This window comes from Maniola hyperantus, chromosome 28, assembly GCF_902806685.2.
Source record: "Maniola hyperantus chromosome 28, iAphHyp1.2, whole genome shotgun sequence".
NCBI classification, from domain to species: domain Eukaryota; kingdom Metazoa; phylum Arthropoda; class Insecta; order Lepidoptera; family Nymphalidae; genus Maniola; species Maniola hyperantus.
Genome location: NC_048563.1, coordinates 109,969 through 133,129, shown reverse-complemented (window position 1 = coordinate 133,129; position 23,161 = coordinate 109,969). Strand labels below are relative to the sequence as shown.

The window sequence follows — 23,161 nt, the reverse complement described above, 5'->3', positions numbered from 1 at the left end:
GATAAATTAATTCATTCTTGAGTTTAAATTAGGACATCGAATTCCAATTAATAAAAATCGATTTAGAAAACCGGTAGCTGAGTACAGAGTACCGCGTACATCACTAAATTATGTAATGAATTAAAAATAATATGTCAAAGTCAACTTTATTATCAAAAAAAATCAAAAACAAATGATATCAATCACAGAGTACATTATGATATCAATTTTTCGCGGTGTTTGTTGTGATTCTGCTGTATTCATTAATTTTTTTGATAAACATCACATAAACATTAAATTATTAGTTATTACTAGTAGGTAATGTTTAGACTATAATTTTACTGAACTAGGTATCTGTTTATCGTGTCTAATCTCAGCAGGAGCTGGCAGAGCTGGTAGTGTAGTGTCCCCATTTGAGGCTGACTGAGAATTTATGCTTGAAATTCTGAGATTTATAAAAGCTGAATATAAATATTAAAACTTACTACCTCTATTGTTAGGTGTAAAATCGAATAAACTTTGGTGTTTAGTGCAATGATATTAGAAGAAAAAGAGGTAGATAGGTTACTTATATCAAATTCGATGTTTATTAATGGCACGCTGCGTCAGCGCCGAAAGACTCAACACACATAAACGCATAGATAGTATTTTAACCTCACACAACAGAGAGTAAAGGACGGTGAACTAATAACCTCAGCTTTAGTTGCGCACGAAAAAGAGACGGTTATATTTTGCACTACCTCGTCCTGCACAGAAGAGTGGAAGAAGGACGGATATATGCCTAATAATGCGAGCGTAAAAGAGACGGGACGAGACGGTATACTAGAAACTCCAAAGAAAAAAAAAACCGTAAAGTCTTTTCGGCTAATGCCGATTTATGCCTACACTTAGTTGTATAGTAAAATAAAAACCTTATACTGTGGTATTTAATATATTACGAACTAGCTTTTTCCCGCGGTTCCGCTCGTTTTTAGGGTTCCGTGCCCAAGGGGTGCCAACGGGACCCTATTACTAAGCCTCCGCTGTCTGTACGTCCATCTGTCAGCGGGCTGTATCTCGTAAGCCGTAATAAGTAGACAGTTGAAATTTTCACAGAATGTATTTCTATTGCCGCTATAACAAAAATAATAAAAATTAAATTAAATTAAATCCTTCCCTAAAACAGGAAATATGCACACTATTTGAATTGTCAATACTCAGAAGAAACCTATCTGTTTATTTTATATTCTTTGATCGGAAACTTTAAAATACGTACAACGATAACTTGATACGTACTTATGGCATGTGACATAAGGTCGAAATTGCAATGAGTTGCATTTTACACGAACGTGCACGAGTTTGTTATTGTTAAATAAGTGAAAAATACGAATTATATAAAAGAAATAGTTTTACTTACGAATGAAATGTGATTCCTTGACTTTTGGAAACCTTGCTTGTGTAGTTTGTGCAGAATCTCATCACACACGACGGCATTTTCGGTTGTTTTGGGAGACGAAAACAAAATACACATTACTATCAACGACGTCGTCGATAGCGCGACGACAGCGGGCGACTGAGCTCAGGTTTGCTAATTAGCTTAGTTTTAACGTGCCACTTGCGGTCCGCGTATAACGTATCTACCTATTTTCTTCTAATATCATTGGTTTAGTGTGTTAAAAGAGTTTGTTTAATGTGTTAATAATAATTAAATTAACTATTGGAATAGAATGGTACAGACATGCTACATATGTAAGTGGCGCGCAGACAAGCTACCGCGGAGGTCATTCCATAAGTGAGTAGCATTTTTAATGTAATGGATGGCCTATCACTACACATATTATAAATGCGAAAGTGTGTTTGTTTGTCCTTCAATCACGTCGTAACGGTGCAATGGATTGCCGTGATTTTTCCATAGATATTTTTGGAAACCTGGAGTGACAGGCTACTCTTTATCCTGGAAAAGTTTTTTTTATTCAGTTAGCAAGTTTACAAGTTAGCGCTTGACTGCAATCTCACCTGGTAAGTGGTGATGCAGTCTAAGATAGAAGCGGGCTAGCCTGGAAGAGCTATGCCAGTTTTTATTAAACCCATAGTCCGTACCCCTTTGGTTTCTACACGGCATCGTACCGGAACGCTGAATCGCTTAGAGGCACGGCTTTGCTGGTAGGGTGGTAACTAGCGACGGCCGAAACCTCCCACTAGACCAGACTAGAGGGAATTTAGAAATAATGAAATTCAAAATTTCACCTGCCGGGAATCGAACCCAGGACCTCCCACTGGTAAGACTGCAGCACTCAGCACTGCGTCAGGAAGATTTCAAAAACCTCAAGGCTTTTCATTTCAGGTTTCCATACGACGAGGCTGAGAAACAGAAATGGCTGGACATCATAGGCAAGGGTGACGTGTCCCTCGGCAAGCGCACCTCCATCTGCTCCATACACTTCGACCAGACCTGCTTCCGCTACGGGCTGGTCAACGGGCGCGAGCTGCTGCGGCAGGGCAGCCTGCCTACCATACAGCTCAGCAGGCCACCAGGCAAGACACTAGTCTCACCGCCGACGAGAAAGCAACTATTTTCTTGCTCAAGAAACTTACAATGTTACCTTACATCTAACATTGAATGTTGTGAAATTAAAATTAATTTATGGGGATTGAACTAAAAAAGTTTATGACGTCACATCTAGACTACGACAGGTTGAGATGGCAATCGGGGTATGAGGCGGGGGACGCCCCGCACACCCGCACGTCATCCGCCTTCGCCGCACCTAGTTAGCGCGGGGTGTGTGCGGGCGTTCCCTCCACATGTGGCGTACTATTTCATACAAGCTCCCATACTAAACAAGCGTTTTGAAGTTTCCAAATTGCCCCTGCCAGGAATCGAACCCGGGGCCTCCCATTTGTAAGAGTACAGCGCTCACCACTGCGATGTTAATTTCAGAGGTGGATCCGTACGAGGAGTTGTACAACATGCACCAAGTGGATGTGGATATAAAGATAGAGTCACACAGTCCTGATGATGCCTGGGTGGAGGGCATCGGAGCCAACGTACAGGCGGACAGCCACGTGCCGGCTCCTGACCAGGGAGCTCTGGACAGGTACATTACTGTTGGGCGGTTATTATGTTTGGAAGTTAATTAAACACTTGAGTTGGCCATTAGACAATGTATTCACCAGGTTGTCAACGTGAGCTGAGATTGTGATACACTTTCGCAACCTACCCACTTCATCATCATCATCAACCCATCGCCGGCTCACTACAGAGCACGGGTCTCCTCTCAGAGTGAGGAGTTTGGCCATAGTCTACCACGCTGGCCATGTGCGGATTGGTAGACTTCACACACCTTTGAGAACATTATGGAGAACTCTCACGCATGCAGGTTTTCTCACGATGTTGTTCTTCACCGTTAAATCAAGTGATATTTAATTACTTAAAACTCACATAACTCTGAAAAGTTAGAGCTGCATGCCCGGGATCGAACCCCCGACCTCTGATTAGAAGGCGGACGTCCTAACCACTAGGCTATCACAGCTTGCCTACCCACTTACATTAACTTGATTCATACAACAAAGTAAGAAGTAGGTGCCTACTCTAAACACATACTTTAATACTCTTTGCTATCCATATTGTATACATAACAGCAGTGTTCAGGAAGCGCGCTCCATCTTAGGCTGCATCATCACTTGCCACCAAGTCTGATTGCAGCCAAGCGCTAGTTTATAAATTAAAAAAAAAGCTTTGAGATGTATTCTTGTCCATAAATTCCTCAGTGCTTGTAAACAATTCTCTCACCAAGTTAGTACAGTGGTTCGAAGCTAATAACCTGCTTCTCAACGGGAAAAAGACAAAGTGTATTAAATTCACTTTACCAAATGTTAAGCAGGTGAAAACCACTGTGCAACTTAATAATGAGGAATTAGATTTAGTGGATACCGCTATTTTTCTTGGAATAACGTTAGATGCAAAACTTCAATGGGGCTCTCATATAAATAACTTATCGAACAGACTTAGTTCTGCCGCATATGCGGTAAAAAAGATTCGCCAGTTGACAGACATAGAAACTGCGAGACTAGTATATTTTAGTTACTTTCACAGCATTATGTCATATGGTATATTATTATGGGGTAATGCTGCTGATATTAATTCTATTTTTGTGCTGCAGAAAAGGGCTGTTCGAGCCATATACAGTATGGGGCCACGAGAGTCGCTGAGAACTAAATTTAGGGAAGTTAAAATTATGACAGTGCATAATCAATATATTTTTGAAAATTTACTGTACGTACATAAAAACATAAATAAATTTAAAAAAAAAAGTGACTGTCATAATATAAATACTAGAAATAAAAATAAACTTGTAATTCCCGCCTCTAGGCTCAGTAAAGTTAGCAATTCATTTGCTCGTAATTCCATACGTTTCTATAATAAGCTTCCAGAAGACATATTGGAGATGTCTCTCAACAAGTTCAAAGTTTTCATAAAACGTAAACTAATTGAAAAATCCTATTACAATGTAAAGGATTATTTAAATGATAAGCAAGCTTGGGAATGAGTTGCTTAACGACTTTGTGATAGTTCTAATAAGTTTCAATAAATTTGTAAAGTGGTGATAATAAAAAGAATACCCGGCTGAGTTTGTTGTGGGCTCTTCTCAGACCTGGGCGCGTTTGGAACCCTCGTAGCTTTAGTTTTAAGTTTGCGTTATAATTATCACCACTATATTATCTTACAAATCTAACACTATACCAGACAATCAATAAGAGTAATTTATTACCTATTTTGAATAAATCATTTGACTTTGACTTGACTTGAAGATATGGATCTGAGACATGGTCGCTGACTATGGGCCTCATAAGAGAGCTCAGAGTTACTCAGCGGGCGATGGAGAGAGCTAACCCGGTGCGGGATAGCGCGGGTGTGCGGGGCGTCCCCTAACCTGATACCCCGATTGCCATCTCGACCTGTCACGTACTGTAGTTTGCTTTTTAATTTATTTTTTCAGCATTCACCAAAAAATGAAAACAGAAAAGGACGAAGCCTTTGACAACTCATCATGTAAGTCTATCATCATAGAAGTGCCCCACACTTCCACTACGAAAACCAAATCCAACGCAAAGAACAAACAAAATAGCGGGAAAATTATAAAAATGGACGTTTCTAAGCGAAAGGAGTTTCTCAAAAAGCAAACCTTGATACGGATGTTGGTAGAGAGACTACGGAGGGATCATGTTAAACTGAAGAACTATATCCAGAGTTTAGAAGAGAAACAGAAGACTTGTAGAAAAAGGAAGAGAAGGAATCTTGAAGAAAATAGCAACTAAATTGTATAAGAACGAGTATTTTGCCAAAGTGTTAAGAAATCTAAATATATAAAAGGAAAAGGTGACTGACTGACTGACTGACTGATCTATCAACGCACAGCTCAAACTACTGGACGGATCGGGCTGAAATTTGGCATGCAGATAGCTATTATGACGTAGGCATCCGCTAAGAAAGGATTTTTGAAAATTCAACTCCTAAGGGGGTGAAATAGGGTTTTGAAATTTTGTAGTCCACGCGGACGAAGTCGCGAGCATAAGCTAGTAGGTAATAAGTAGAAATTGTGGCCAACTCTGTTGTTACACACTGGCGCCTACCATTGTTCTGGCTGCTAACAAAAACTATTGAAATACTTCCCTGAGTATCGTATTATAAAAATTACGACTCGGACGATTAAGATTATTTTGCGTGCTTTATAACGCCTGGCGGGAATAACGACTTGCAGAAGGTGTCAGTGTTCATTAATAATTATTACCAGTATTTTGTAAAACATACATAAAAATCAGCACTCATGCCCGGTTTCGGAGTATTTTTATCGACAGATTATCTATTCAATAGCGCTAAGTCCGATAACTCGAGCCACGCGTTTCTGAACAACGCAATGCAAGATAAACTCCGTTTTGACTTTAACTGGCTTATCTATTCCATAAAGTTATTTGACTTTTCATCTGTCAGTAGGTAGTACGTGGTTTGTGTATTTTTAGATTTAAAAGTATTTCAATAGTAAGTTGTTCGTTACTTTGCTAAAACAGTGTTTAGCCACTAATTTAGCACAGAAAAAATACTATTATTAATAAAACTAGTGTTAATGGCGAAATAAAATACTAATATGCATTTCAAACTCGTTTCCTGTAACTGACCCATCTAGTGACAGAATAATGAACTGGTTATCGGTTTCATAGTTTTTGTTGCATTCAGAAACGCTACGTTTATCTTTTACATAACTTTATTGAATTAACAGCTAATGAGAACATAACTGACGAGTTCAGAAACCGGGCAGACTTTAAAAAAGTGAATAATGTTTTTACATACCTTTAGCAGCTAATTAAATTTCTTCTGGCTCAAGCCAGAAATTAGAACACTTTATCGCATACATTTTGTTACTCAGAAAATAAGACATCTGGCACTATTGAGATCTAGGTCTATAATAACTAGGTCCTAGATTTTCTTCTTAGAAAAAAAATACTATTCAAATAATCTGTTAAACCTCAGTTTAAGGGTGAAATCTATAGAGCGCACTCTGACTTAGCTCAGACTTAAATCGAAACAGATAATAATAATAATAATAATAAATACACTTTATTTGCACAACCACAAGAAGGATTACATTAAAGAATAAAAAACACAGACAGAAGGAAGATACAAAAGGCGGCCTTATCGCTAATTAGCGATCTCTACCAGGCAACCTTAAAGATTGGAAAGTAAAAGGAAAATTAGACTGCAGGTGGTGTGTAATATACTAATAAACATACATTCAAATAACTGATACATACTAATACATAAACCACTAATACATGTATTAAATAATATGTATAATACCAATATACTAATAAAATAGACTAATATATACTCTATAAACGTACTTAAGGAGAAATAAATAAGATTGTCGTCTTCAATTTGTAAGATAATGATTCTTCACTGCAGTTTTAAAGGAGTATATCTCTCACATAAACTGTCTCGTTTTAACTAAATCTTAAGTCTGAGCAAAGTCAAAATGCACTTTATAGATCTCAGCATTAATGTTAAAACTATGTTCATTTTCTTCTCTGAAGTAAATAAAAAACTGGTTAATTCATTCAATTATTTTATTTATCATTAAGAATTCCTTATCCTAGAATACAGAATATATTCTTCAAATACTTCGACAGCTCATTTGAAAGCGGATGATTTTAGAAAGTTACGAAAAATTGTATCTACCCACATTTTTAATTGATGTCAAAAATGCGTTTTTTTAATCCTACAGTACTGTCCACTAACGTCAGAGTAAAATGTACCCTAAAGGCCTTCATGTTTAAGTCGTTTATGTTCTAAAACTATAACAATTTGAGAAAACCACTAACAAATTCATACACTTTCAGGGTGAAATGCAATTTAAGATCATTTACTCTGAAGTTATAGTGAAACAGCAATTTTTTTTACTACCGTCATTTTTAAAGTATTGTTTTATTTAGTCTATGTGTTGAATGAATCCCTGAAAGTAATCTACAGCGACCTTTAGAAGGAAATAGCAGATTGTCTCTGTCGTTGAGACCGACAAAACGTTATATAGGTATGAGTGACCGAGACAACGCTCTACAAAGTCATGTCTGAAATGACATTCTAATGGCCGATGTACATTACTTTCTGCTGCGTACTGTACGTATATTGCTTTATATGTTAATTATAATAATATATTCAACATCCTAGTTCCGTTATTCGTTTTGTCTGTTTTTAAACTTCCCTCAAATTGATTTTTAATTTTTTTTTTCTTTTATGCGTATTTGTCTAGTAACTAATATATCCTGTCCGCATATCGCTAAAGATGCTAGTAGTTATTGTAACATTTTGAGCAGGGACAAGTTCACAAACTACCCTCGATTTTTTAAAATAAATTTATTCTTGTTGTCCGTAAGTGTATAGAAAGTGTATTATATCCTGTCCGCATGTATGTACAGAGGCTAGTAGTTGTTGTAGTCATCCCCGTTGGCGTCCTCGGGGTTGTACTTGTTGTCGTCTTCTGGTTCTTGCTTGATGTGCACGTCCAGCGGAGCTATGTTGAACTCCGGGTAATCTGGGAATAACCAAAAAGCATTGGTTAAAGTGGTGCAGATTATGTTTCTTCAAGTAAGTCAGTGCCGGCGGTCTCGCCCACTGCGCAAGTTCAAGGTCAGAGCTCTTGACACCATCGGTAGATTACATTAATAAAAGTAAGATGGGAAACAAATTCATACTAACATATATACCCGTTTTCTCACCTGTTGCACTTCTACTGCGCACGTTGAAGATCAAAAAATGAAATGAGCTTTAATAGTGTAGGCAACTGTATTTACACCTTTCGTTCTACAGAAAAAATATTATTACGAACATGCGATCCAATGTACCGGTGCTGCCATCTATGTTCACGTTCAGGAACTTTCCTAATGTTTAGTTTCTGCAAGTTTCCTAATGTTTAGTAGAGCGTACGACGATGTATTACTCGCGTACTCTTTGGGATCAAGAGCTCTTTGTACCCGACGCCAACATAACTATAAAGACACATACCGTCTTGGGGCTCTTCTTTGATCTTGATATCTTCGGGCTTGACCTTGGGCTCCTTGCGTTCTTTGTCGCGGCGACGACGCTTGTCGCGGTCCTTGTCCCGCTCCTTGTCGCGATCGCGACGCTCGCGACGCCGCTCCGAGCGCGAGCGCGAGCGACGGCGACGTCTGTGAAAAATAGAAACGATTAAATTCGTATTACTTGTTTCTTGGAGTTATTTAAAACTGCCTCTAGATGGCGTTAGCAGTATTTTAAAACGCACTATAGTATTTTAGCAAATATTTAATTTTATAATATTAGAACAAATAATTGTAAAAGTATTACCTGGTTTCCTCCTTAACAGCTTTTATTTTACTCTGGCGGTAGATGGTGGTAATAGTATTTTAAAACTAGCTATGTTATTAGATTAGACCGGGACATTCTCTGAGAACTATACATTGAAAATATAAGAATAAAATTATATAGATACATTTATCAGCCTGTGTTTGTTTATAAGTGTCGTAGTTTGTGTTAAATTAATGTATTGTGTGTGTTCCTAATAAATAAAAATAAAAATAAATAAAAAATAAAATAAAATGATTTTGCTAAGTTCTAGATAAGCTTATAAATGCTAATTTAGGTAGGCGAGTCATCGTGCCGGCTTGAATATTGGAGTTGTTCCAAACGTCGCTAGATGGGGCTAGTAGTGTTTTACATCGCGCTATGGCGAACTGTAGACAAGATATCCTGTGACATTACCTCTCGGGCTCGTCCTCCCTCTTCTCCCGCTCCCCTCTCTCCGCATTCCGCTCGGGGCGCTCGGGTCTCTCTGCTCTCTCTCTCTCGCGGCGCCGCGAGCGAGACGCTGAGCGTTTGCGAGAGCGAGACCGGCTGCGGCGACGACCCCCTGGAATACACACATATTAAGTTAGATGGTGAGTAATTCTGTTAAATACATAATGTGGCTAATTCCGTTGTACAAACTAAACTAAAATGACAAGTCTAAATCTATTGCTATTCCTTTCATAATGTTGCTTGCGGAAAAGGATAGCACTAGATTTAGACCTGTTAATTTAGTTTAGAGACTGTGTGCAAGAAAATCAGCCCCAATATAAGTATAAGTTACGATTAATAATTTTTGCATGATGACAATATTTTAAGGTGAGATGAGATTAATAAATTTTGCACGCCATGCTTGGCAGGATATGTGATTACCTAATATTTAAGACCCTATGTAAATAATATACATGTACTCCAAGCATAATAAATGATTATGATTGAAAGTCAAAGTGCGGTTGCACCTAGTTTTAACTGGTTACAACTGGGTGCGGCCGGTTAAGCAGTTGGTTACACGTATTCGACTAAAATAGGCCACGCCAGAAAACTTACTATGTCGTACCATCATTCAGCTTCAGCTAGTCGACCTTTGTTTAGTTTCGGAGGTGGAGAGGCAATAAAGTAGTAAATAAGAGTGTACTAACGGTCGCGGCGCTCGTCTCTGTCCCTGTCGCGCTGCTCGAGGCGGTATCGCTCCCTCTCCCTCTCGTTGTCCTCTCGGCCGGAGTGCTTGATGTTGACGTCGGCCCCTCCGCGCCGGGTGCCTCCCAGCCCGCCGCCTGGACGCACAACAGACAATTAGATAAGGGTCGTGATGAGATAGATGAGGGGGAGGTGGGGGAGACGGGGAGCTTGGGAGAGATGGGGTTAATCACGCAAGACATAAACCCAAGAGGAAGCAATTCACAAGTAACCTGTTAGATGACTCATGGCACCATGGGCATGATGAACAATGTGTAACTAGATGGCGCTATTCGATCGACAATGTTTCACGACGAAGTCCCGAACAAATGTACCGCCCACAGTACTCGCACTAACACAGTTTTCTGAAATCTGCACTTAGTTCAAGTTTCAAAATACAAGTGTCGGTCGGCTCAGCTGGCGCCCCCACCACAACACCGCTCAGAGGGAAATTTTCCCTATTTTTTTTATATTCAGATACAAATTAGCCCTTGACTGCAATCTCACCCGGAAGGGGTATAGCTGTTTTTATTAAACCCACACCTCTTTGGTTTCTACACGGCATCGTACCGGAACGCTCAATCGCTTGGCGGCACGGCTTTGCCGGTAGGGTGGGGATCGCGTGGTGGCCAGACCAGACATTTAGAAAGTATAAAATTCCAAACTCTTGCCGGGAATCGGAGCCGGGACCTCCCACTAAATAAGCCAACAGCGCTCACCAATGCGCCAAGGAGGTCGTCAATCGCCTATTGCTACAGTCGAGCACACAGATACCACTCCTGTACAGGGTAGATGAGGGGGCGATGGGATGGATGTGAGGGGTGGAGGTGGGGGATATGGGGGGAGAGTTGGTGGATATGGTCATTGATATGTAGGACTGATAGGAAGATTTACTGGTGGTTGCACTCACCCAGTCGGCGGGGCAGCCAGCCCTTGACGGTGCGCGCGCGCTCCACGTCCACGAGCACGCGCTTGCCGTCGATCTTCTTGCCGTCCGCGTGCTTGTACGCCGCTGGAACGTGCAGCGCACGTTAGCACGATACACACTTTACACTACCACTCCATGCGTATGCCTTTTTGCTTACAAAAAATCTTTTTGAAAGTAGGTAATATTGAATTTGAAAAATACATAAATTGGAGTTCGAAAAAAACAACTTTTTCACAAATCTAGACGTACAAAATTGAGATACTATAGATAATGTTTTATTGTACTTGATTTTGCCTACATTTTATAATAACCATCAAAATCTATAATAAAGACTTACGCATGGAATATTAAAATGATTAATTTGGTTCACATGGGACAATAAATTTAGTTTAAAACCTTTTTTTTTTATTTAACAAATGGAAAAAATGACCATGCGAACCAAAATTTTAACTGTACATAATACAATCGTATTATATACAATTAAAAAATCTAAAAACAACATTCAATTTATATAAAAAATTGTCAGAGATGCACTTTTTAAGATTTTTTCAAAAAAAAAAAATTACCCAAAAAATGCATCTGCCAAGTACACATTCATATAAAACATACCTAGTGTGGATACCTACCGACCGAGCCGACAGAGACCTCTTTTTAAAATGTCAATTAAAAGACAAAATTCAAATGTACCTACCGTTAACTACTTACTTTTTTTTACCCACAAATTTCCCGTCGATCTGTCTTAACCTTTACTTACGTCTTTTTAGAAATTACCGAAACGGAGCGGAGCGGCGCGGAGTTAGCTTCGCCACCGACAATGCTAAGCTATGACAAGCTATATTTTACGAAAAAAGTTAGGGGTTACTTTTCTCGCAAAATATAGCTTTAGCCAAATTTATAGTTGCATGGAGTAATTATTGTCGATCACTTTAGTTTTGCCAAGTTCATTTAGTTTTTTTAATCTTGTATGTTTTCCCAGGATAAAAAATATCATAAATGCCGTTTCCATTTTTAACCGACTTCCAAAAAGGAGGATTGAGAACCATCTCAATTTGGCCTGTTTTTTTTAAATTTGCAAGTCTTCGTTTATATTTTACTTTCTAGATATCTTTAAATTAGTCCTCGGCACAAGCTAGCAAATATGCGGACATTACAAGTACAGACTAACACTTTATCTATCCCACACATTTTATTACAAAAAAAGAATTAAGAATTATTATAAAAACTAGCGTATGCTCGCGACTTCGTCCGCGTGGACTACACAAATTTCAAACCCCTATTTCACCCCCTTAGGGGTTGAATTTTCAAAAATCCTTTCTAAGCGGATGCCTACGTCGTAATAGCTATCTGCATGCCAAATTTCAGCCCGATCCGTCCAGTAGTTTGAGCTGCGCGTTGATAGATCAGTCAGTCAGTCAGTCAATCAGTCAGTCAGTCACCTTTTCCTTTTATATATTAAGATAAATAAAGAATTATAACAATTATATTACATTATTGTAGCACGCGATAGAAGGGATTCCACTACAGATACTGTTAAGTCTGTTTTCGTATTAATATTTCAATAAATATGAAGGCTGTACATATTTGTTCGTTTGACGTTAGAACTTGATAATTGACTCCAAGCAGCTATAAACCAGACGGCACAAAGCATTGTCGGCGGGAACACATCCACCCAAACTTTACCTGGTGCGCTTTTTACTTACATCTCCATTTAGCGCAGGCAATATAGAGAAATAACCAAAAATACTTTACTTCATCCAAATCGTTACGTCGGAATAGGATTTAATTCAATTTTTATATTCCTTTCAATTACTTAATAAACATAAATAATAAAAATATGAAAAATGTTTATACTTATCTTTTCCAAGTAATTTGACGAGTTTCGTAATAAGTTCTCTATGAACAAAGTAACCTAGCTCAGAATTTAAAGAACTTTGCCTACTTTTTACTTTTTCAATCTCCATGCAGAAACAATGTGACTTACATTTTTGGACAAAATGTGTAATTTTTCTTAATTTTCCTAAATAGGTGCATATATTTTTACTGTATATTGTAACTTGCCTTTTTAATAAAACGTTTTCCTTACAAAAATATGAAGAAATAAAAAAATATGAACCTCTGAAGAATAAACCGTAACTCATGTATTAAAATATGTCCATTTTCTGAATAATTTCTCAAAAAAACCACCATTTTTAACTTTTGAAACAACAGTTCATTTTAACATAACCAGAATTTACCTGCTTTTGAAAAACGGCGACCTAAACCTTTTTCCTACCTCTCCAAAATAAAAATAAAAATTAGATCAATGATCTACATTGTCCATTTCAGATATTAATTTTCCCTTCAAATATATTAAACCAAAAGTTACCCTACTTTCAATAAATCACCTTTTACCCTCTTTTCGATAACGGAGTCTAAACGGTACAATACAGCAATATTGTATACTTGTATGTTGGTATCTTACCACCACATACAAACCTATTCAAAAAACGCCGCAAATCTCGTTTGTGTGGGTCTTAACGGCTGGGTCTGTGGTCTGAATAGAAAAAACCACGCATTAATCATACATCTCTTCCTCAAGCTAACGTGGGTTTTTGGACTTTCTTGGAGGGGTCCAATTTCTTAGGAACTCGGCTGCCACACTGTCGTGCGTCCAAATTCTGGATTTTGACTAGTGATAAAATAATGAGGATAGGAAAAATATATGACTTTGTAAATTCACAAAAAACTTGGTAGGTTTTAGACTTGTGGAAATTGGAAGAAATTTTGGACTCCTCCAAAAGGATTTTCATGATTTGACTTGATTTGTTGTCATAATATTATATTAAGTAAATATTAACGCACTATAAAGAAACACACCTTTAAATACATGTCAAATGTATTATAGAGACATTTGTATAGTCCATACAAAATGATTTCTCACGCACCATTTTAACCCTATGGGTCAATGTCAAGTCAAAAGTACAGTTCTCCTTTAAAATAAGGACTAAAATCGTACTTTTGACATGAAATTTAACACAAAGTTAAAATGGCGCGTGAAAAGTCATTTTTTACGCATTATATAAAAATACTACCAAAAACATTTAGATAATTAACCAGATTATTATGAACAACATACCAAACCTACAATATAAAACGAAATATGATGTAATTTCAATAAAATCAATTGTTTTATTAGAGGAACTTGGCTTCAACACAACCTTTTTCCTACACAAACACAATGGACAACAATTTTACTGTTATTATTTAAAAATAATTATAAATAAATAATAAACTGGGAGTATTCCTCCCTCACAAGTTTTTAGTCTGAATGACTGGGCTCAATTTTTTTTAATTTATGGAGTAGCGCTTGGCTGCAATCACACCTGGTGGCAAGTGATGATGCAGCTATTTGGTCTTAGAATAACATTTCAAGGAAAGCATCTGATTAAATTAAAATCTTACATAGGTAACTAGCAGATGCCCGCGGCTTCCTCCGCGTATAAAATTCCTAACCCATGCCGGGAATTAAACCCGGGACCTCCCACTAATAAAACAACAGCGCTTACCACTGCGCCAGGGAGGTCATGTTGGCCTGTGTGTTAGGTTGTGCTGCAGCCATGCCCCGCGTGTCGCGTGGTGCGCGGGCGCCTTATGTGTGTACTCACAGTGCATGTCGCGCTCGTGCTCGTACTCTATGAAGGCATACCCGCGAGGCTTGCCATTCTCCTTGCTGTACACCATGTATATCTGCAAACCCAGTATAATATACTACACTCTGTCCACAGAAATAAGTTACACAGAAAATAATGTACATCAACCTTTAGAAAGAAAGAAAGGAGAAGGAAAGACAGGGGAAAACTTTTTAGGGTTTCGTACCTCAAAAGGAAAAACGGAACCCTTATAAGATCACTTTGTTGTCTGTCTGTTTGTATGTGTGTCTGTCAGTCTGTCTGTGAAGAAACCTACAGGGTACTTTCTGTTGATCTAGAATCTCGCATACTAAGCGTGCGTTTTGACGTTTGATAAAAAGTTACTGATTTGACTAGTTGTCAAATACCAAATTCTGTGCTAAGTGTAATTTGAAAGAGTACTCACTTTTTTAATGGGCCCATAGGTTTCAAACTCTCTCCTAAGCTTAGATTCTGATGTGTCATAGTTCTGAAACAAACAAACAATTATTTATTCTATATTCTGGAGCCTCAATAGCCCAACAGTTAGAGGAATGGACTGAAATCCAAAAGGTGACCAGTTCAGACCCCACTCATTGCACTACTGTTGTATCTGCTCCTATCACAAACTTTACGCTTAGTTGGAGGGGAAAGGGGAATATTAGTTCTCATTGGCAATCTTTCAAAAAATATTAGCTTACTCAGACAGTGGCAGCAAGTGCATTTCTTAAACTTTACAGACTATTGATGTCTAGATCCAATCTCCATCCATATCTACCCAGAAACAAATTAGCACAATATCTTTTTGTGTGTTTGTGCTCAAAGTAGTAGCTTTTAAGCAAAGCAACATTGCTACAAAGTGACGCATGCAAGCTATGTCTGTAGATTGGGCGCGTTTGGAACCCTCGTAGCTTTAGTTTTAAGTTCGCGTAAAAATCATCACCACTATATCTTACAAATTCAACACCTGACATTCAAAAAGGGTAATTTATTACCTACTAGCTGATGCGCGCGACTTCGTCCGCGTGGATTTACATTTTCAAAATCCCGCGAGAACTCTTTGATTATCCGTTATAAAAAGTAAGTAAGTCTATCTCTTTTCCAAATTTCATCCGAATCCGTTCAGCCTTTTTTGCGTGATTGAGTAACAAACATCCAAACATCTACACTTACACATTTTTAAATCTATATATATAAAAGGAGAAGGTGACTGACTGACTGACTGATCTATCAACGCACAGCTCAAACTACTGGACGGATCGGGCTGAAATTTGGCATAAAGATAGCTATTATGACGTAGGCATCCGCTAAGAAAGGATTTTTGAAAATTCAACTCCTAAGGGGGTTAAATAGGGGTTTGAAATTTTGTAGTCCACGCGGACGAAGTCGCGAGCATAAGCTAGTATTAAATAAATTATTTTTAATAAATTATTTGAATTTTAAGAAAATTTTCTTAAAATCAGTTAAGTAGATGAAGTAGTCGTCCTGGAAAGGTAACACACAGCTAGACAAACACACTTGCATTTATAATACTAGTATGGATGTGGGTTATATATAAAGCAAGGAGGTACTTACGACCCTGGCCACAAACAGTGTCTTAAAGGGGTCCCCGGTGACCGGCAGGTTGCTGGTGGGGTCCCACAACGCTATCTCCTGCTCTAGCTTGTACGCAGTCTGCTCTGCTCTCTCTCTCCTTCTCCTCTCCAGGCGCTCTTCTCTTGTCTCCACTCGGGTGGGGGGTGGGGTTTCTGAAGGATGCTTAACAAGAATAACAATTAATAAAAGGAAGCTTTTGCCTTCATCTTCCCTTCGTCATCAGCATCATCATGTTACTTAGGTCAGGTTTCCTCTCAGAATGAGTAGGTCATTACAGTCCATCATGCTAGACAAGTGTAGCAGACTTCACACACCGTTGAGAACATTACAAAGAACTCTCAGGCATACAGCTTTCCTACACTATTATTAAGCAACTGACATTATCTTAAAATTGTGAATCATTATGATTGTAACAGGGTTGATAGAAAGAAAATTATGATTTTAGCTGATGTGTGTGTGGATTGATTTTGGTTTGAATAAGCAAGTTCAATTTATTTATTTGACTTTAACTAGCATTTGTTCCAGGGTAAAAGTACTCTCTAGTCTCTCCAGAAGTGAGCCATCTGTGTGTAATCGTGACTGGTGGAGCAGTTGACCACCAAATCATGCAGAACTCTGCAGTTCTAGGGCTAGGTATACATGTCTCATGAAATTGGCGAGTTTAGAATTACAGATATCGGTCAAGCATGAAATAAAGAAAATCGATTAAAAACAAATGCTACGTCAAAATACACAAGCTAACCTCAAAAATGTCAAGAAATGCGCCGACACCATCGTAGCCTTTCTGCTTCTTTTCGTGAGGAAGCTTCGCTGCGGGCGGCAGATACGGGATGGGGTCCCGCGCCGCGAACAAAGCGAGGAGATTCGGCGGCAGAAACTGCGTCATTTTCACCTATTTCACTATACGCCACGCCGTAAATACATTTAACAAATCATTGAATTTCACGTATTAGTTTGTAATTTCACTATACTTAAACTTGGGGCAACTCTTCTGTAGTTGTTACTATTGTTTATTATTAACTATAATCACAAATTCACAATTTCATAAAACAAACTCTTCGATACAATGCACAAACTCCACCATTTTGATGAATTTCTTATTTTTTTACAAAATCGTCCACGGTCCAAGTGTCGTCAACAGACGCCATTTTTTTAAATGAACAAAGAGTAGGACTACGGATACCAGTATTTTCGTTTTGTGCCATAGACAATAAAAGATATCTTAAACAAAACGTTGAAAACGTTGTGGATGTGGGTAACTTTAGAAATAGTTACTTCAAACGGAGTCATATTGACCAATGTCCAATACACAGATATGGCAGAGTACCCGAGAAACAGGTACAGTACCTACGCGGTCGAAACTAATGTACATCGACCTTTAGAGGGAGATCCCCTGTCGTGGAGACCGACAAAACGTCATATGAGTGACAGAGACAACGCTCTACAAACCTGAAATCTCATTCTAAAGGCCGATGTTCATCACTTTCGGCCACGTATGTACTCTATTTTATAATCAACTGGCTTATGCCCGCAACTTCGTCCGCGTGGACTACCTACACAAATTTCAAATATCTATTTTTTTTATTTTGTTTATTTGAAAGTAATCAACAGCGTAAATACATAATTATTATTTAAATTTAAATCTAGGTATAACAGAAGGCCAATAGAGATTACTTAAAATTATAATAAAAACTATTTTAACAGAATAGATTTAGAATAAATGTAGGTATATACAATAATAAAATTACAACAGTGTGTGTATGCTTGTGTGTGTGTGTGTATGCGTGTGTGAGTGTGTGTGTTTATTTTACCCCTATGAGGATGAATTTTCAAAAATTCTTTCCTAGTGGATATCTACATCCAGCCCTATCCGTTCAGTGGTTTCAGTTGTGCGTTAATAAATCATCAGTCAGCCACCGTTTCCTTAGTTATATATACAGTTGACAGAAACCTGTGTTTGGATTCCCTGGATGATACGTAAAAGCTTGATATTCGGGATCTAAATCCATAGGTACTAATATTATAAATGCGAAAGTGTGTCTGTCTACTAGCTTTTTATGGCTCACCCGTTTAACCGATTTCAATGAAATTTGTTACAGAGATAGGGGAAGGACATAGGCCATTTTAAACCCTATTTACCCTTATTAGTTATTATAAATGCGAAAGTGTGTTTGTTTGTTGATTTGTCCTTCAGTCACGTCGCAACGGTGCAACGGATTGACGTGATTCTTTGCAAGAGTATAGATAAAGACCTGGAGAGTGACATAGGCTACTTTTCATCCCAGTAAATAAAAAAGTTCCCACGGGATTTTAAGAAAAATCTAAATCCACGCTGACGAAGTCCCGGGCATCATTTAGTGAACAATAAGTAGGTACCTGTGTAAGACGTAAGTATATTTAATTTGCAACAAACTATAATAAAACAAAACCTACGAGCATCACAAAATACGTCAAAATCACTTTCTCAAATATATATTATTCTCGGAGTAAGAATATCACCATTACAATAATAAACCCAACAATGCTCACAGCTACTCCGCATACGACTATGCACACAATGTTCCGCCCTAAGAAACTGTTTTGTCCACGCAAAGGCCGCCTTATTCTGAAAGGAGGCTGGTACGCTGGACGGTAAACTTCTGGCTTCACGAATGATTTTTCCGTCTGGTTAGCCATTTTGGGTTTTTTATAAAATATGCTGAAAAATAAATAAATTACTAATAATGGTAGAGCTAATAACTTAATTGATTTTTTAATGTATAAATAATGTTATTTTTCTAATATAGAATTGTTGAACCCAATATAACCCAAGTAATATAGTTCTTGCATTTCACGAAGGCCACTGACTCATGCTTGTGTTTAAGTCGTATCGGTATAGGTAAGGTACAGTAAATGTGTGCGTTTGAGAGCGCTTGGTCGCGACTAATTGGTCCGACATGCACGCACACCTACGCAATGGCCATGTAAACGACGCGTAACCACAAGTAAAGTTCACTAGCCTTCGTGAATTGCAAGAACTGTACCTACTTACTTACTAAAACTATCTGCCAAATAAATTGTTTTACGCATAGAGCAATTTTTTTTCTATACCTACAGCAAACATGGTAACGTCATATCAAACAACCAGAATTAGGAGCTATTATTTCAGTTTTCAGTATGCGGGGTATTTAAACGTATGTATTGTAGGATTTTCGCAGAGCCGATTCTTCCTACATTCTTGTAACATATTATTATAATGAATTTAAACTGGTATCTTAAAACGCAGCTTAGATCCACTCTACTTTGAAATTATATATCGTTCCGATACTTGTGCATGTGAAAAACAAGCACCTACCTATTATAGGTAAATACAGGTAATTCTTAAAATCTTACATGAGAATGGACTTGTAGAAATTTAACTATCAACACAATGAAAGTGATTGCTGTTCCGCCTAAACCTAGACCGATCAAAATAATCCAGCCCAATCCATTAGACACAACTATCAGTCTAGGCCTGCGGTTTCTGTGCAGTTGGTCTACAGCCGTCCCGTGTGTTTCTCGTATTATTTTGATACATCTACAATTTAAAATTATATTTTTTAACAAGCTACTGCCCGCGCCCCTATCCCATGAGAATTTTGAAAAATTCGGTCTTAATGCTTGTGTCTACATTACAAACAAAACGTCTGTGCAAAATTTCACCTTCTAGGGTCAAAGATTTGGTCTGGGCATTGGTGAACCAGTCACAGTCAGGACTTTTCTTTTTATATTATACTAGCTGATGCCCGCGATTTCGTCCGCAAGAAATTAGTTTTTTAAAAATCCCATGGAAACTCTTTGATTTTCCGGGATAAAAAGTAGCCTAACTATGTCACTCTACAGGACTTAAACTATACCCATGCAAAAAATCACGTGGATCCGTTTCTCCGTTGCAACGTGATTGAAGGACAAACCAACAAACCAACACACTTTCGCATTTATAATAGGGGTAGTGATTTAGATAATTTTTGTGTAACAGTGTACGATGACAAGTTAGCTTTTGACTACGATCTCATGTGATGGTAAGTGAAGAGGAAATGGGTTACTGTCTGTGTGGTTTGTAGTGCTCGCAAAGACACTATATTATGTATAAGAAGATAGAAGGATCGATGGGTCATAGGGCTCACGCTTGGTATGCCCCATCTTAGTAATCTGGGCACGCCACTGGTAAGTATAAAATAGTTTTATTTAACTAAAACTCTGAATCTATGCAGCATCGTACCGGAACGCTAAATCACTTGGCAATAAGTCTTTGCCAATACAGGCTTAACTAGACACAGTTGAAGGCACAGAATAATCAAACATGAGATATCATAAATTCTCAAATTGCCCTTGCCAGAAATCAGACACAGAATTCAAAGTTACCCATATTGACTGTAAAGTCATATTATGAGAAATAAAAAAAATTGTGGTCTATGGAATTTCTTATAGATTTTTGCAAATCTGTCATAGAGTTTTTACACCGCCTAGGCGGTATTTTCAAATATTATTTTATCACTAAATAGTAAGTTAACAACAACGAAGGAAGTTATAAATAATATTGTGAAAAACAAATTATTATTTAATCATTAAAACACGTTTTTGTTAGCTAAGTACTGTAAGTTTTGTTATTGTGATAGTTTGCTACAAGTACAAACTAAATAAATATTACTTAATACTTACCCGCTGTAGTCTTTGGTCTTTATTTTGCGTCTCAGTCATGTATATTTATTTCATTAGAAGAATACTCATCATTTAAAAAATTTTTAATTGCTTGTAGGTGTTGTTGTAGGTACCTACTGTGCGAAAAATACGATGTTTTCCATTTGCTGTCAGATTTGGCACTTTATGACTTTACTTACTACCTATTGCGACAAGGCTCTCTTGGCACTTGAATGACATTGACAGGGGGGCGCTGTTGGAGAACAAAGGCTTTAGAATATACCACAAACAAGAACAAAGGGGGCAACGTTAGTTCCGATTTTCGCCACGCGCCACGATAGCCTTGTCGCACTGTACTTTTAACTTGTAGTTTAAAAACAACATATAATATTTACTAGGTATTTTAAAAACCTGTTATTGAACTTTACCTACGTTAAAAAAGTACCATGTAATATCAATACAATACTTTCATCGCAATCCATTCAGTACGACTACACTAGCGGCACGCTATGATGGCCGGTTTGACACATTACAATAGTGATGTGGAATGTCAATTTATTCTCGAACAAAAAACAATTAAGTTTTGTTTTTGTACCTGATTAAATAGGTTTAATAAAACAAAAATGTATATGTTTATTTAATTTATTTGAACGAACTGAATATTTGAACGAAAATGAATATACATACTTTATATGCACACAAGAAACATATGAATACAAAAGATACCGAAAAAGGTGCCACAAAAGGCCATAATTAATCAGATTCGTCCATACTACTATTTTCACTGTCGTCACTGCTATCATCACATACATTAATAATTATATGTTCGTTTTCTATAATATTATCTATTTTCACATCTCTTTCATAATCTTCCCTTATTAATTTAACAGTTCTATTCACAACCTTTTCCCAGTCTCCTTTAGTCACATGTTCACAAGCTTCTTCTAATAATTTTAGCATTTTTTTTGTGGTAAATGGGGGTTCTGTATTGTGTCTTGCAGCATATCCCTTAATTTGAGCCCACACCAACTCAATCGCATTATACTCACAATGGTAAGGCGGTAACCGTATAACTCTGTGCCCATGTTCTAATGCTATTTCGTCAATGACGTATCGGATCTTGGTTGGTTTGTTTTCTTTTAAAAGACGTACTAATTCCGCTTTTAACATATTCATGTTTGCATCTACGCCATTTTTACGAAGCCATGCGACGATATCAGCTTTCTTTTGGGATTGGGCAGGTGGCTTGTCAATTTGCATCGAGTGGTATGGGGCGTTGTCCATAATTATAATAGATGGTTCAGGGAGGCTACACAACATTGAGGTAAACCATTCAGTAAACTTTTCTCCATTCATGTCTTCATGATAGTCTCCAGTGGTTTTTGACGCAAAAGCCATGAGAGAACCTTCGACAAACCCGTTGATGGTTCCGGCGTGACAAATTATAAGTCGCGATCCTTTTCCTACAGGAACTTTGGAAGTAGATGCTGCTGTGTCATCGTTCCAAGAACGGCCTACAGTATGGTTAGCATTAAGCCATGTTTCATCCAAGAACACAACATTTTGCCAATTTTTGATTTCTTTCACTTGCCGTAAAAAAGTATACCTTGCCATCGCTATATCAAATCTTTCCATCAATATTTTGCGTTTGTTACATTTTTTGTATCGAAATCCAATGGTCTTCAAAATCTTCGTTAAAGAACTTTCCCCACCGAAGAATAATCCAGCTTCCTTCAGTGAATGCACCAACTTTTTTCTTGTTGGATACTCCTTCTGTAAATAGTAGCCGTAAACATGTCTTCGGATAGCATCGGCATCAAAGCTATCGATGCCTACGACTGGTTTTGCTCGTTTTCTCTTTTTTGGTGTGTGAAGTTTATTTTCTTCTGTGCCAGTCTCGCCATATTTTTTTTTAGTTATCCGTCTAACAGTTCGTTGTCCAATATTAAGCGCATCAGCTACGCGTTCAACCACTGACGTTATAGGTAAAATTGGCCCTCCATTTTGAGCTTCACGATCGAAATAGTTACGAAGGCGTATTAGGAACTCACGTGTCTGACTATTTAGAACAGTTCTCTGCGTACGTTCGGTCATATCGACGAAATCCACAACAAAGGGCTTGAACAGAGTCCAAATTAACGAGCAAGGGTCAACAGTAATGCAGTATCAATATTTGAAATCCAAAGCCAGGTCAAAACTATATCACAATCGCATTGCACTGACAGTTTATACTTTTCGAAGCAACGTCAATTCGAAACTGCTTTGTTTTGCATTGAGCATTGACGCGAGTTTGCCGGAGGTAGTAGTTGTGCTAGCCAGCGATCC

At 37.9% G+C, this 23,161-nt stretch overlaps 2 protein-coding genes across 2 annotated transcripts; one reads left to right on the top strand and one right to left on the bottom strand.

Annotated features, from left to right (window-relative positions):
• The first annotated feature begins 182 nt into the window (after positions 1-182).
• Positions 183-7,067, top strand: LOC117994874 (THAP domain-containing protein 1-like). Its single transcript, XM_034982850.2, has 5 exons — positions 183-511; positions 1,630-1,750; positions 2,303-2,493; positions 2,897-3,053; positions 4,956-7,067. The coding sequence occupies exons 2-5, from the start codon at positions 1,686-1,688 to the stop codon at positions 5,272-5,274; spliced, it is 732 nt and encodes a 243-aa protein (XP_034838741.1). The 5' UTR covers positions 183-511; positions 1,630-1,685; the 3' UTR covers positions 5,275-7,067.
• A 57-nt stretch (positions 7,068-7,124) lies between these two features.
• On the bottom strand, positions 7,125-17,312 carry snRNP-U1-70K (small ribonucleoprotein particle U1 subunit 70K). Its single transcript, XM_034983215.2, has 9 exons — positions 16,920-17,312; positions 16,157-16,339; positions 15,009-15,071; positions 14,579-14,660; positions 10,917-11,018; positions 9,970-10,104; positions 9,248-9,395; positions 8,513-8,676; positions 7,125-8,042 (listed from the first exon to the last, which is right to left on the bottom strand). The coding sequence occupies exons 1-9, from the start codon at positions 17,061-17,063 to the stop codon at positions 7,930-7,932; spliced, it is 1,134 nt and encodes a 377-aa protein (XP_034839106.1). The 5' UTR covers positions 17,064-17,312; the 3' UTR covers positions 7,125-7,929.
• Between the last annotated feature and the right edge of the window lie 5,849 nt (positions 17,313-23,161).